Raw genomic sequence first — 12,426 nt, 5'->3', positions numbered from 1 at the left:
TCTTTGGTTTTTGCCGCTTATAATTACCGAAGCCGTTGTAAGAAATTGCTGGTGATGAAGAGAGAGAAAAAGCCTTTTCGCCCTCTATTTATTAATTTAACATCGATAGAGATGTGTACATCAACGGGCGCGGATGTGATCCGATCCGCAGTTCAAATCTGCACGATTCGCGTAGCTGCTCGAACATCCTCCCCACCTTGACGAATGTCAACAAAAAGTTGCTTTCTAGACTACACGTGGTTTTCGCTATCAGTTCTGAGCGGTAAAACGCATATTTTCGTGATCGGTCGCGTAATTATTCCCTTAACTGTCTTAAGCGTAACGACGCGTACTATCTTGTCTTCACCGGGATGGATTTCAACGATACGCGCGAGAGGCCAACGAGTGGTGGGTAACGATTCATCCATGAGGATCACTAACCTGCCGGGAAGTATGTTGCTGTTGTTGCTGCCACCACTTGCATAACTTTTCTACATTTCTTGTAGATACTCAGTGGCCCAATGTTTCCAAAAACGCTGAACCAAAAGCTGCCACTTCTGAAGATCATCCAGCGTGCAGGATTTCAGCTGGGTGTAGTCCGGTTCAGGCACGGTGAACATCGATGTGCCAATAAGGAAGTGTGCCGGTGTGAGTGCAGCTAGCTCGTTGGGATCGTCGGACAAAGGCAACAGCGGACGGGAATTCATCGCTGCTTCGATTTGGTGGAGCACAGTGCAGTAGCCTTCGTACGACAGCCGCGTATTGCCCAGGTGACGATAGAGGTGTCGCTTCGCCGTTTTTACTGCTGCTTCCCATAATCCGCCGAAGTGTGGAGCCTTTGGTGGGTTGAAATGCCAAGTGATTCCCCGGTCAGCGCATCTGGTAGCCACGGTGTTGCGGTGTTGTTCGTCGTTGAACAGCTCAAAAAGCTCCTTCAGTTCACGTTCTGCGCCTTCGAAGTTTTTCCCATTATCAGAATGGATGTGGGCTGGCAATCCGCGTCGTGATGTGAATCGGCGTAGCGCTGCTAAGAATCCCGCCGTTGTGAGGTCTCCTACGAGTTCCAAGTGCACAGCTTTCGTAGCGAAACACACGAAAACGCACAGATAGCTCTTAGTAGCTGCTGCCTTCCGGTGCGCTGGCTTCAAGTAGAATGGACCGGCGTAGTCCACTCCGGTTACAGAAAAAGGTCGGCTCGGTGTGATGCGGGATGGTGGAAGCTGGCCAACCGGCTGCCGGGCGAGTATGGGATCTTGCCGAATACAGCGGAAGCAGTTCCTTGCGATGCTTTTTACCAAGCGACGTCCGTCCAGTGGCCAATACAGCTCTCTAATGCGGGATAGCAATAGCCTTCCACTAGCATGTTTCATCTCTTCATGATAATCTTCCGCAAGTAGACGAGTGAATTTGTGGTTCTTCGGTAGAACAGCTGGATGCTTGGACTGATACGGTAGTTGCGACAAGTTCAATCGTCCTCCCACCCGTATTACCTCTTCTGTATCCAGGAATGAGGTAAGTTTTCGTAAAGGTGATTGTTTCATCAATGCTTCTCCCTTTTTTAGCTGCTTGATTTCCGCGGAAAATGCATCTTGCTGGGCTAGTCTGCAAAGCACAGTTTTTGCAGCATCCACGTACTTGGGCGTGATCGTTTTGGATGCATTGGTGTGCGGTATCGGTCGCTGTGATCGCGCCTTCTGCTTGGTGTTGCGCACAAACCGTATGCAGTATGCAATGATGCGTACCATTCTAGTGAAGGATGAAGAAATGCCAAACCATGGATGAGTTTGTGTACAAACTAAAGCGGCACTCACCTGGCGTGTTTCTAGGTCCGCCTCATCGCTTGGTTCTGGATCTGAGCTGGGCCAATGGGACGAAGGTTGCACAAGCCAATCTGGACCGTTATTCCAAAGCTGATTCTGCGTGAAGTGTGCTGCCGACATGCCTCGGGAAACCAAGTCAGCAGGATTGGATGTGCCAGGAACGTGCCTCCATTGCCTTGGATGAGAGTAGTGTTGCACCTCAGCTACGCGATTTGCCACGAACGTCTTCCAGGAGTTGGGAGGTGACGCAATCCATTTTAGCTTAACTGTTGAGTCGGACCAGAAAAACGATTCGGCGCACACGATCTGCATTGCCTCCTTGACGCGATGATGCAGATGGGCGCCCAGGACAGCTGCGCTTAGTTCAAGCCTCGGCAACGTGACGCGTGTAGCGACCTTGGCCGCTACGATATAGACCGTCGATGACAGCTGATAACGGCGGCCGTATCCATACAGACGGCTAATGAACACGAACCGTGAAATAGGAGAGGATGTGAGAGAAAGATCATCGTGAGAATGGAGAGAGGACAAGGTTGACGATCGAAGGAGCAAACGGGCGATGGCGGTAAAAGATGAAGGAGATTCTGGTGTCGGTGCTTGGCTAGATCGGAAGTGTAGTTAATTGAAATAAAAGTTCTGGTGTTGGGGAGCATAAAATTTAGAATTTTATTTATAACAAATAGTTCTAACCGTTTCATCTGGTGACAGCGGTAAAGCGCAAAATTTAGCGCATATAAAGTCATTTCTGGCTGGTGTTCTTAACCCGGGTAATTTGGTAACGGTAAATATTTTAGTGATAAGTGGTGCAGGGAAAACGCAGCGTCATAGTGGTAATTATAGCTAGTGAATTAATTTTAATATACATATAGTTAGTGGCCTAATAGTAAAGTGCATAGTTATTAAAATATTTTGAATAAGTTATAGTGTACAAAAAAAAAACAAAAAAACCTTTATTTAGTGATTTTTTTATTAATCATAGTCACATATTTTTTCGTACATATAACATATAAGGTAATGAACAACAAAGTTCTGGCTCTTAGGAACAGAACTGTTCAAATTAACACCGAAAATATAACAAATATTCGTATCACCCAGACTGCAAATCATTTAAATTCAACAACAATTAGTGAAGCGTGTTTAACTAAAAATTATAGCTTCAAAGAACGCCTTCAAATACTTAAAGCAGAGCTTCTTAATCAAAGCGCGGAACTTGATAGAGCAATAAACGGATCGCATAATAGCATGGCTTACGAGTTTCCCATTAAACAGGCAATGCTTTGCATTCCTGAATTTTACGGAGATGCAAGAGATCTGGATGGTTTTTTGTATCAGATCGAATATTTTGCAAATCAGATTCCGGAGGGAGAGGCTGAAGAGGATTTGATTCGTACAGTTATGTTTAAGTTAAAAGGAAAAGCAGCTGGTTTTTTTAATCGTATTTTGGACGATACGTGGGAAAAGGTGAAGATGAAATTGATTAGACAATTTGGAGAAAAATTTGACATCGAAGCCATTTTTCAACAAGTTGAGACGCTTCATCAAGGGGTCAATGAACCTTTCTCCGAATACAAAGAAAGGGTGTTAACACTAAAAGAGCAAATCATCAACAATGACATAAATAACACGGAAGATTCATACGCGATGAAAAATTTAAAAATTCACTTTTTGGCCGGTTTAAGGAAGCCAGAATTGCAAACACTCGCGAGAACAAACAAACATTTACATTTTAATGAACTGTTAGAATATCTCCAGGAAGAGGTAGTTCAAATAGAACACATCCGAAAAATAGAAGAACGATTAAATCGTACAATGATTTCCGAAACAAACGACACCATAAACAATGCTCTTTTCACCAATTCAATCCACAATAGTGTTGATAACGGAAGCTCATCCAGCCCACATGTCCAAAATCGCGGTATTACTAGAAACCAGCAGTATGTAGATTTTCGGAATGATAGTAGAACACGCTGCGATAATTATATTAACAGCACTCAATTGTCAGACCCGAATCATTTTGGGCTACCACAACATAACAGCACTACATACAATCCTAACATTACTAACAACACCAACAATTTTTCACGGCCAAAAAGATTTCCAACACCGTATAGAAGCTATGGTGCACAACATATTCCAACACAAAACAATTATTCACAATATACTCCAACACAAAACAATCATCCACAAGGGCCTTCTCAATACAACCATTTTAGAAATACATATAATCAACCCCAATCACATAACAGTACAAATCAAAAAAACTACAACACGGAACACTAGTCGGTCTAAATAAAAATTCTAGTGTTCCCATCGTTAAAACTGATTTGTTCTGCCTTAGGGCAGAAGAAGCACAAACAATCGAAAGGGATCCGATAACAAATAGTGAATACATACACAACTATGAATCACTAGATATAGCATTCACTACGGAAGGTAAACTGATGGTTCAAATTTTATCAGAGAGTGAAAAGAAAAAAAAGATTAATTATCTAATTGATTCGGGAGCATGTTCGAATGCATTGAGTTGGGAATTAGCAAAATAGCTTGGGTGTTCTACAATAGATTATCAGGATAAAGTAACGTTTTCAAGTTTTAACGGAACATTATCCGACACTGTGGGTTCAATTTTTATAAATTTATACGTTGGAAAATCGTTGTATCGAACAAAATTTTATGTTATAAGAACACTTGGTGTTCCTGGAATACTTGGGGCAGAATTTTTAATAAAATATACTGTTAATGTTGGGGAAAACTTTCGAACAATAAATTTAAAGAAACCATCAGGTGAAAATACAGAGGAAACAGAAAAAAATGGGAACACAATACAAATACTGTTATCGAAGATAATAATACTATACCACAAGATAATTTTGAACTTCTCCCAAATATTGAGAAGCAACTTACAGATTGTGATTTAATAGAAACAAGCAAAAGCACTCCATTGGTGGGCCTAGAACGATTTGGGGAATTAATAAAACAAATCAATATCGATCATTTGGATAGTTCAATAGCAACGGATATGAAAAAATTCTCATTGAGTATAAGGATATATTTTACTTGCCGGGAGATAAACTTACATATACCCAAGCGGCAACGCATGAAATTGAAACAAGCTCTAACATCCCCATTTATAAAAGGCAGTACAGATTCCCTGCATTATTAAATAATATCATGGAAGAGCATGTAGAGGAAATGCTGAAACAAAAAATTATAACCCCAAGCAAAAGCCCATGGAATGCACCCGTGATGTGCATACCAAAGAAATCTGATAGTGAAGGGGCACGAAAATATCGTATTGTTGTTGACTTTCGTGCGTTAAATTTAATAACCAAACCATTTATATACCCTATTCCGAGGATAGATGATATTATGGACAATATTGGAAACAGTAAATTGTTTTCAACAATTGATTTGAAATCGGGTTTTTTTTCAAATTCCCATAGCATGCAAAGACGCTGCAAAGACTGCATTTTCAACGTCTAAGGGACACTATGAATTTTTACGAATGCCAATGGGTCTCAAAAATAGCCCATCAACATTCCAAAAGCTAATGAACACAGTCCTATACTCAATTCAGCCTGTCAAAGCGTTTGTCTATCTAGATGATATTGTGGTGTTTGGCGAAACGGTAGAGGAGCATAATTTCAATTTAATTAAAGTTCTTAAAGCACTAATGCAATACAATCTTAAAATTGAACCATTAAAATGCAAACTCCTTCATACAGAAATTAATTATTTGGGCCATACTATAAATGAACAAGGAATTAAGCCAACACAAGGAAATGTGAAAGTTATATTAGATATGCCAACACCAAAAAGTATAAAAGAATTACGATCGTTTTTGGGGACAATTAACTTTTATGGTAAATTTATCCCTAACGTCTCTGAAATCAGGAAACCATTACACGAGCTACTGAAGAAAAATAAAAATTTCGTTTGGGATGAGCACTGTGAAAAGGCATTTAAAAAATTAAAACAATTTCTAGTTTCAGAGCCTTTGCTGGTACGACCAAATTATAAAGATACCTTTGTCATTACAACCGATGCTAGTGATTATGCTCTTGGGGCAGTATTATCCAATGAAACAACGGTAGACAGACCAATTGCATACGCTAGTAAATCCCTTGTAGGTGCGGAAAAACGGTACCATCCTATTGAAAAGGAACTTTTGGCTATTGTATGGGCCGTTGAATATTTTAAACATTACATTTATGGGCAAAAATTCCTAATTTATTCTGATCATCGACCGTTAGTATCGATTTGGAGGCTCAAAGAAAACTCTCCGATACTATCAAGGTTAAGATTACGACTCCAAGGGGTGGAATGCGAAATTCGCTACAAAAGGGAAAGGAAAATGTAGTCGCTGATTTTTTATCAAGGCTACCAGAACTTAATCGGAACGAAATACAAGAAAAACAAGCAAACAAGACAGTAGCCGTAGTTACACGCCAACAAAGTAAACACATATTAGAGTCACAAAATAACAAAAAAGAGAATAATGTACAAGAAGATGTTGTGAAAGACGAACAAGAAGATCACTGGGGAAATTTGTTAAAAATGCATTGGGATGGGGATCTAAATGACAAGGAAATGCAGAGAAAAGAACAGCTAGATAAGATTAAACAAACAATTAAAACCAAATTTAAAAATTACAGCTCAGATCTGAACAGGATTGAAATCGAAAGAAGCGAAGTCAATACCGTGCTTCAAGAATTTCATGATGCCCCTTTAGGAGGACATGTAGGGGTAAGAAGAATGAAGAAAAGGATCAAGGAGTTGTTCTTTTGGAGAGGAATGGATAGTGACATTGAAGGTTATGTCAGATGTTGCAAGTCATGTCAACTCAATAAGATTGGAAAATTTAACAAAATCCCTATGCAAATTACCACTACCTCGAAATACGCATTTGAAAAACTATATATGGATATCGTTGTCCTACCAGAATCAGAGGGGGGTAACAAGTATGGGCTTGTCATTCAAGATGATCTTACAAGATATCTTATAGTTATTCCCTTGGAAAACCAAGAGGCAACAACGGTTGCAAAAGCGTTTGTTGAAGGGGTAATCTGTCTTGTAGGTACCCCATCCGAACTAGTAACAGATCAGGGCACAAACTTCATGAGCCAAGTCATGAAAGACACTTGTAGGTTATTGAAAATTAAAAAAATTAATACTTCGGCATACCATCCACAAGCGAACGTAGTAGAGAGAGCAAACAGAGAGCTAAAAATTTATCTGAGACAATTTGTGGGAAAAAATTATCAGACGTGGGACAGAGTATTGCCATATTTTGCGATGGAGTACAATACTAGTGTAAACTCCTCTACTGGGTTTACGCCTTACGAATTGGTATTCGGTAAGAAAGCTAGATTGCCAACATCAATATTCCATAAAACAGATCGTAAAAAGTTATATACGGATTTTTGTGAGGAATTAAGAACAAAACTAAGGGAAATACACGCTATTGCTAGAGAAAATTTAATTAATTCAAAAACAAAGAGAAAAGCAAAGTATGACCAAAGTGCAAATGAATGGCAGCCCATGTGGGGAGAAATGGTTTTGGTGAGGAATAACCAAACAGGTGTAGGGCAAAAACTACAAGGCATTTGGAGAGGGCCATATGAGGTAGTGGAGATACCCAGCAATCAAACTTGCGTGGTAAGAAATGGAAAAAAGTTGGAAAAAATTCACAACAATAGGCTAAAAAAGTTTTACGATTAAACAAAAAAAATAATAATAAGGTTGATACCAATACGTCAATAGATTAGGCATAGATTTAGAGATAGGGAATAACGGAAGTATGGGATATAGATAGCCAGATAGATAGGAGTTATCATATAAAGGATATAGATAGTTAGGTAAATAGGATTAGTAGTAGGATTAGGATTAGGAAAGGTAAATAGGATATGAAAGATTTAATTGTGAATAGATATATATAAACACAAGTATAATAACGCATTAAAAGAAGAATCGAATTATGAAATCGCGCAGAACTTTGGCAATTATACGGTTTTTATATAAATCTATGGAAAAAGTTGTAAATTAGGAATAAGGATTACTAAAAAAAAAAAAAAAAAAAAAAAAAAAAAAAAAAAAAAAAAATTGAAGAACTAGCACCTCATAACTTTTACGCGACACTTTTAGCCTACACACACGCACACATCAGCAAAATTGTATACGTTACACTATACACACATGGAACAGCAGCGAGTGGAACAATAGAAACACGGGTTCAGGGAGGTCGGCACAACGCCAAATGTAACACCAACAATGTTACGAGTTGCTTTTCGTCTTCACACATGACGGCACCGATGAAGATGAATTTTATGATAGAGGTTGAGCTGGTGAGGTTGAGCTGTAGATTGAGCGGCGCAATTGAATGATGAGGCATCAAACTAATATGCAAATAGTTCCCCCAGCAAGTGTTCGACTCACGGTTAGCAGCATTGAATTTATAACGAGCGGTCAGAACAATACACCCTATCAAATAAGAGAGAAAGCAATTACACGAAACCGAAGCATTATCAAATTAAATAGATATACTTATTTAGCGAGGTACACCAGCACCATCACACGTCTATTGAAAGCACGAGGAAGGTTTGCCGGATGCGATAAAAAAGGGCAAAGTTCGGCGATAACAATATCGATATGCATGAAAAAAACAATCCACGTCGGAATTTTCTTGCTAAAGCTTCGTTAAAAAAAAAAAGTGTAATGACATGTAGCGACCTTGGCCGCTACGATATAGACCGTCGATGACAGCTGATAACGGCGGCCGTATCCATACAGACGGCTAATGAACACGAACCGTGAAATAGGAGAGGATGTGAGAGAAAGATCATCGTGAGAATGGAGAGAGGACAAGGTTGACGATCGAAGGAGCAAACGGGCGATGGCGGTAAAAGATGAAGGAGATTCTGGTGTCGGTGCTTGGCTAGATCGGAAGTGTAGTTAATTGAAATAAAAGTTCTGGTGTTGGGGAGCATAAAATTTAGAATTTTATTTATAACAAATAGTTCTAACCGTTTCACGCGCTTCAGTGGTGCCACTCGAGACTTCGAAGCTAATATGCTGATGCGGACTTCTCCCGCCGCGTTTTCACAACGAGCGTAGACACATGCTCCGTAGGCGGCCTCAGAAGCATCGGTAAATGTGTGAAATTCTACTGTTGCATCTGGTAACAGAGCGTAACGGTTAGTCCTGTACTCGGATAACGTTTTCCAGTCGCTCTGAATCGCCTTCCATTTTTTACAGATGTGATTAGGAACAGGTTCATCCCAGCCGGATTTGAGTAGCCATAGCTCCTGCATCAGCATCTTAGCACGCACGATCACCGGTGCTATCAATCCGAGCGGATCGTACATTTTGGCAATGCTCGACAAAATAGATCGCTTGGTCGACGTGGCTTCATCAGCCTCAGTGTTGGATTCAAAACACAGCTCATCCGATTCCGGCTTCCACGAGATGCCGAGTGCTTTGACCGTCTCGTTGGGTATAAAATGCAGCGATGAGTGTGTGCCGATATACTCGGTGCTTAAGCCGGAGAGCACGCTCAGATTGCTTGATGTCCACTTGCGCAACTCAAACCCACCTTTGGCAAGTAGCGCTGATAACTCCTTACGCAGCTGAACAGCTTCGCGAACGTTATTGGCACCACCAATGAAGTCGTCCACGTAAAAGTTTCGTTTCAGGGCCGCAGGTGCAAGCGCATACTCAGTCCCTTCATCATCTGCTAGTTGGATAAGTGTGCGTGTAGCCAGAAACGAGGAAGGTGCTAGTCCGTATGTAACGGTGTTGAGCTCATATACTTGGATCGGAGCTTGCGGCGAAAATCGAAAGAATATGCGCACCAATCGACGATCATCAGAATGCAGCAATATTTGTCGGTACATTTTAGCTATATCTCCCACAAGTGCTATTTGGTAGGTGCGGAATCGCAACACAATATCAAGCAGCTCGTCCTGCACGATTGGACCAACACATAGAATGTCATTCAAGGAATAACCGGTGCTTGTTTTTGCAGATCCGTCGAACACGACCCTTACTTTCGTGGTGGTACTGGAGGCTTTAAATACGGGATGGTGCGGTAGGTAGTACGCCTGTTCATCCCCACTATCTTTGTTCATGAGCGACATGTGCCCCAGCTCCAAATACTCCTTCATGAAGGCATGATAGTCTTCCTTGAGCTGTGGGTTGCGTTCTAGCCTCCTCTCCAGCAGCTCGAAGCGTCTCAAAGCAGTAGTTTTAGACAGGCCAAGCTTTTCCGTGAAGTCGGTCTGTTTGGGCAATCGTACAATATAGTGACCCGATTCGTCGCGCTGAGTGGTTTCTTTATACAATGTTTCGCATCGCCGCTCATCAGGTGAGTACGAATCATTGACGCTTAACTCTTCCAGCTTCCAAAAGCGTTCGAGAGACTCCTCCAGGGATGCCATGCAGACGATTGTGGACGCGGCGGTGCAATCGGTCGTAGATGCAGGATTCTGAGGAGAGGTGGGACCAATGACCCACCCAAACACGCTGTTCAGCATAGTTGGAAGGTTCGGAGCAAGCTCATGCGATTTTACGTTCGTAAAGAAGGAAGCGTAATGACGAGCACCAAGGATGATATCAATCGGGGCTGATTTATCGAACTGCGGGTCAGCCAAAACGAATTCCGAAGGAATGTTCCAGCCACGAGTGGAAATATCATGCGCCGGCAGATCAGCGATCACCTTGTCTACTATCAGAAAATCGACATCCAAGTCAAAATGTTCAACACGTGAAGCAATTTGAGCTCGAACAGACCTCCTCACCGTTCTGGTGGATAGTCCTGCTCCTTTGAGGGTTATGTTAACCGAGCTACCTTTCAAAGCCAACCTCTGAGCAAGGCGATTGCTCATCAAATTGGGCTGTGATGCGCTGTCTAAGAGTGCACGCACAGGATGCAGGATGCCGTGTGCATCGGTTACATTTAGAAGTGCAGTTTGTAGTAATATTTGTGAAGGTGCTTGTTTTATTGCAGCTGCGTAGCTGCGTTGTATGTTAGCCGTGTGATCATCAGTGGCGTGTGGTGTGTGTGAAGGTTCATCTTGCGCAGCTAGCATTGGAAATGTAGTGGAAGATGTGCCTGGAGTGCTTTCAGTGTGAATCATTGTGTGATGCGCCAAGTTGCAATGACGACACTTGTACTGTGAGGAGCAATCGCGAGCACGGTGATTGTCTCGCAGACAATTCAAACACAAGCGGGCATCAAGTACCTTACGGTACCGCTGGGCAGGATTCATGGCATTAAATCGCTGGCATTTTGTTATGGTGTGCGGCATATTGCACAACGGGCATTTATTAACATCGCGGTCAGTGGTAGCAAAACTAGCAGTGCGCGGAAAATTAGTGCGTCTTGGTGGTATCGGTGCTTCTATAGGTGATGGTTCGGGTTTGTTTACCAATAGCGTCTCGAGTACGCGCATACGGCGGTGCAAAAAGGCAATCAACGAATCGTAGCTCGGATTGTCATTGGTCGAAGCAAATTCTTCCCAATCGCGCAATGTGTTAGAGGGCAATTTTGTGCAAAGTAAATGCTCTAATATGCTGCTCCAGCCGTCAGTTTTCTTTCCCAAGTGATTTAGGGTTTTTTTGTGACGCTCGAACTCGTCCACTAACTGGTGCAGGGTTGTCGCACTTTCCCTCTTCGCTGGTGTGATGCCGAACATCGCTTGCAAGTGGCGCTTTTTCAGCAGATATTCGTTCGAATATTGCTCAGCGAGTGTTTTCCAAGCTAATTCATAGCTGGAGGCGCTTATTGTAATCGCCTCGATCACTTGCGCTGCTTCACCTTTTAGGGCTGCGCGTAGATAATGGAATTTTTGAATTGGCGGCAAATCAACATTATCGTGAATCAAACACTCAAAGGTATCCCTAAAGGTCAGCCATTGCATATAATCGCCGTCAAACTCCGGCAGAGCGATGGTAGGCAGTTTTATGCCTTGTAGCGGGTTCCTACCAGCTCCTTGCTGCGACACTTCGCTGCGCGGAATTTCTCTATATTTCGCTTTCAATGCCAATTGAACGCGAATCAAGCGCCGTTCAAAATCCTCCCTAAGGGCGGCATTGTGTGTCATCTCTTCAGCAGTGGTTGCACTGTCCTCCAGCTGCTGTTGAAGGCTCTCCAAATCCTTGCATATTTGGTCAAATTTGGCCATACGAGTTTCCACCTCGATAGAATCCCTATCGGGCTGGTAGTTTTGAAGAAACTCTTCGTAACGGGCCAAAATGGCAATCAAAATCGTTCGTCTCGACGACAAAATAAGCGGTTGAGCTGGCATCTTACTAAAACTGCGATTATCGTGTACGTGAGTGTAGTGTAAAGTGCAGTGTAACGGTCGGGCAGTGAAAGGCAAGGGCGTTTAGCACTTTATCGAAAAAATTGCGAATATTCAGGATATCGGCACAATCCTGGTCACGGCACCAATGTTTCGTCGCGAATAGTTTTCGGATAAAGTTTCCTTTTTTTTCTTTGGTTTTTGCTGCTTATAATTACCGAAGCCGTTGTAAGAAATTGCTGGTGATGAAGAGAGAGAAAAAGCCTTTTCGCCCTCTATTTATTAATTTAACATCGATAGAGATGTGTACATGAACGGGCGCGGAT

At 42.0% G+C, this 12,426-nt stretch overlaps 2 protein-coding genes across 2 annotated transcripts; both read right to left on the bottom strand.

The window, feature by feature from the left end:
* Positions 1-470: 470 nt before the first annotated feature.
* Positions 471-2,542, bottom strand: LOC121602664. The gene is made up of 2 exons (XM_041931433.1): positions 2,490-2,542; positions 471-2,259 (listed from the first exon to the last, which is right to left on the bottom strand). Exons 1-2 carry the CDS (start codon positions 2,540-2,542, stop codon positions 471-473), a joined length of 1,842 nt encoding a protein of 613 aa, XP_041787367.1.
* Positions 2,543-8,536: 5,994 nt separating this feature from the next.
* On the bottom strand, positions 8,537-12,103 carry LOC121602662. Its single transcript, XM_041931428.1, has 3 exons — positions 11,782-12,103; positions 9,052-10,518; positions 8,537-8,592 (listed from the first exon to the last, which is right to left on the bottom strand). The coding sequence occupies exons 1-3, from the start codon at positions 12,101-12,103 to the stop codon at positions 8,537-8,539; spliced, it is 1,845 nt and encodes a 614-aa protein (XP_041787362.1).
* Between the last annotated feature and the right edge of the window lie 323 nt (positions 12,104-12,426).

Source organism: Anopheles merus, unplaced genomic scaffold (genome assembly GCF_017562075.2).
Source record: "Anopheles merus strain MAF unplaced genomic scaffold, AmerM5.1 LNR4000561, whole genome shotgun sequence".
In the NCBI taxonomy this organism is placed as follows: domain Eukaryota; kingdom Metazoa; phylum Arthropoda; class Insecta; order Diptera; family Culicidae; genus Anopheles; species Anopheles merus.
Note: the sequence above shows the minus strand (reverse complement) of the source record. Positions and strands in the feature narration are given on the sequence as shown.

What these genes read in the sequence shown, in the direction of transcription:
- LOC121602664 (XM_041931433.1), bottom strand. Translation starts at nt 2,542, where the DNA reads ATGACTTTATATGCGCTAAATTTTGCGCTTTACCGCTGTCACCAGATG. An exon ending in CGCTGTCACCAGATGAAACG is followed by an intron (nt 2,260 to 2,489) that starts GTTAGAACTATT and finishes CGTGTTCATTAG; the next exon opens with CCGTCTGTATGGATACGGCC.
- LOC121602662 (XM_041931428.1), bottom strand. Translation starts at nt 12,103, where the DNA reads ATGCCAGCTCAACCGCTTATTTTGTCGTCGAGACGAACGATTTTGATT. An exon ending in AGTGTCGCAGCAAGGAGCTG is followed by an intron (nt 10,519 to 11,781) that starts GTAGGAACCCGC and finishes TTCTGATAGTAG; the next exon opens with ACAAGGTGATCGCTGATCTG. An exon ending in ACCTGTTCCTAATCACATCT is followed by an intron (nt 8,593 to 9,051) that starts GTAAAAAATGGA and finishes CGTGTTCATTAG; the next exon opens with CCGTCTGTATGGATACGGCC.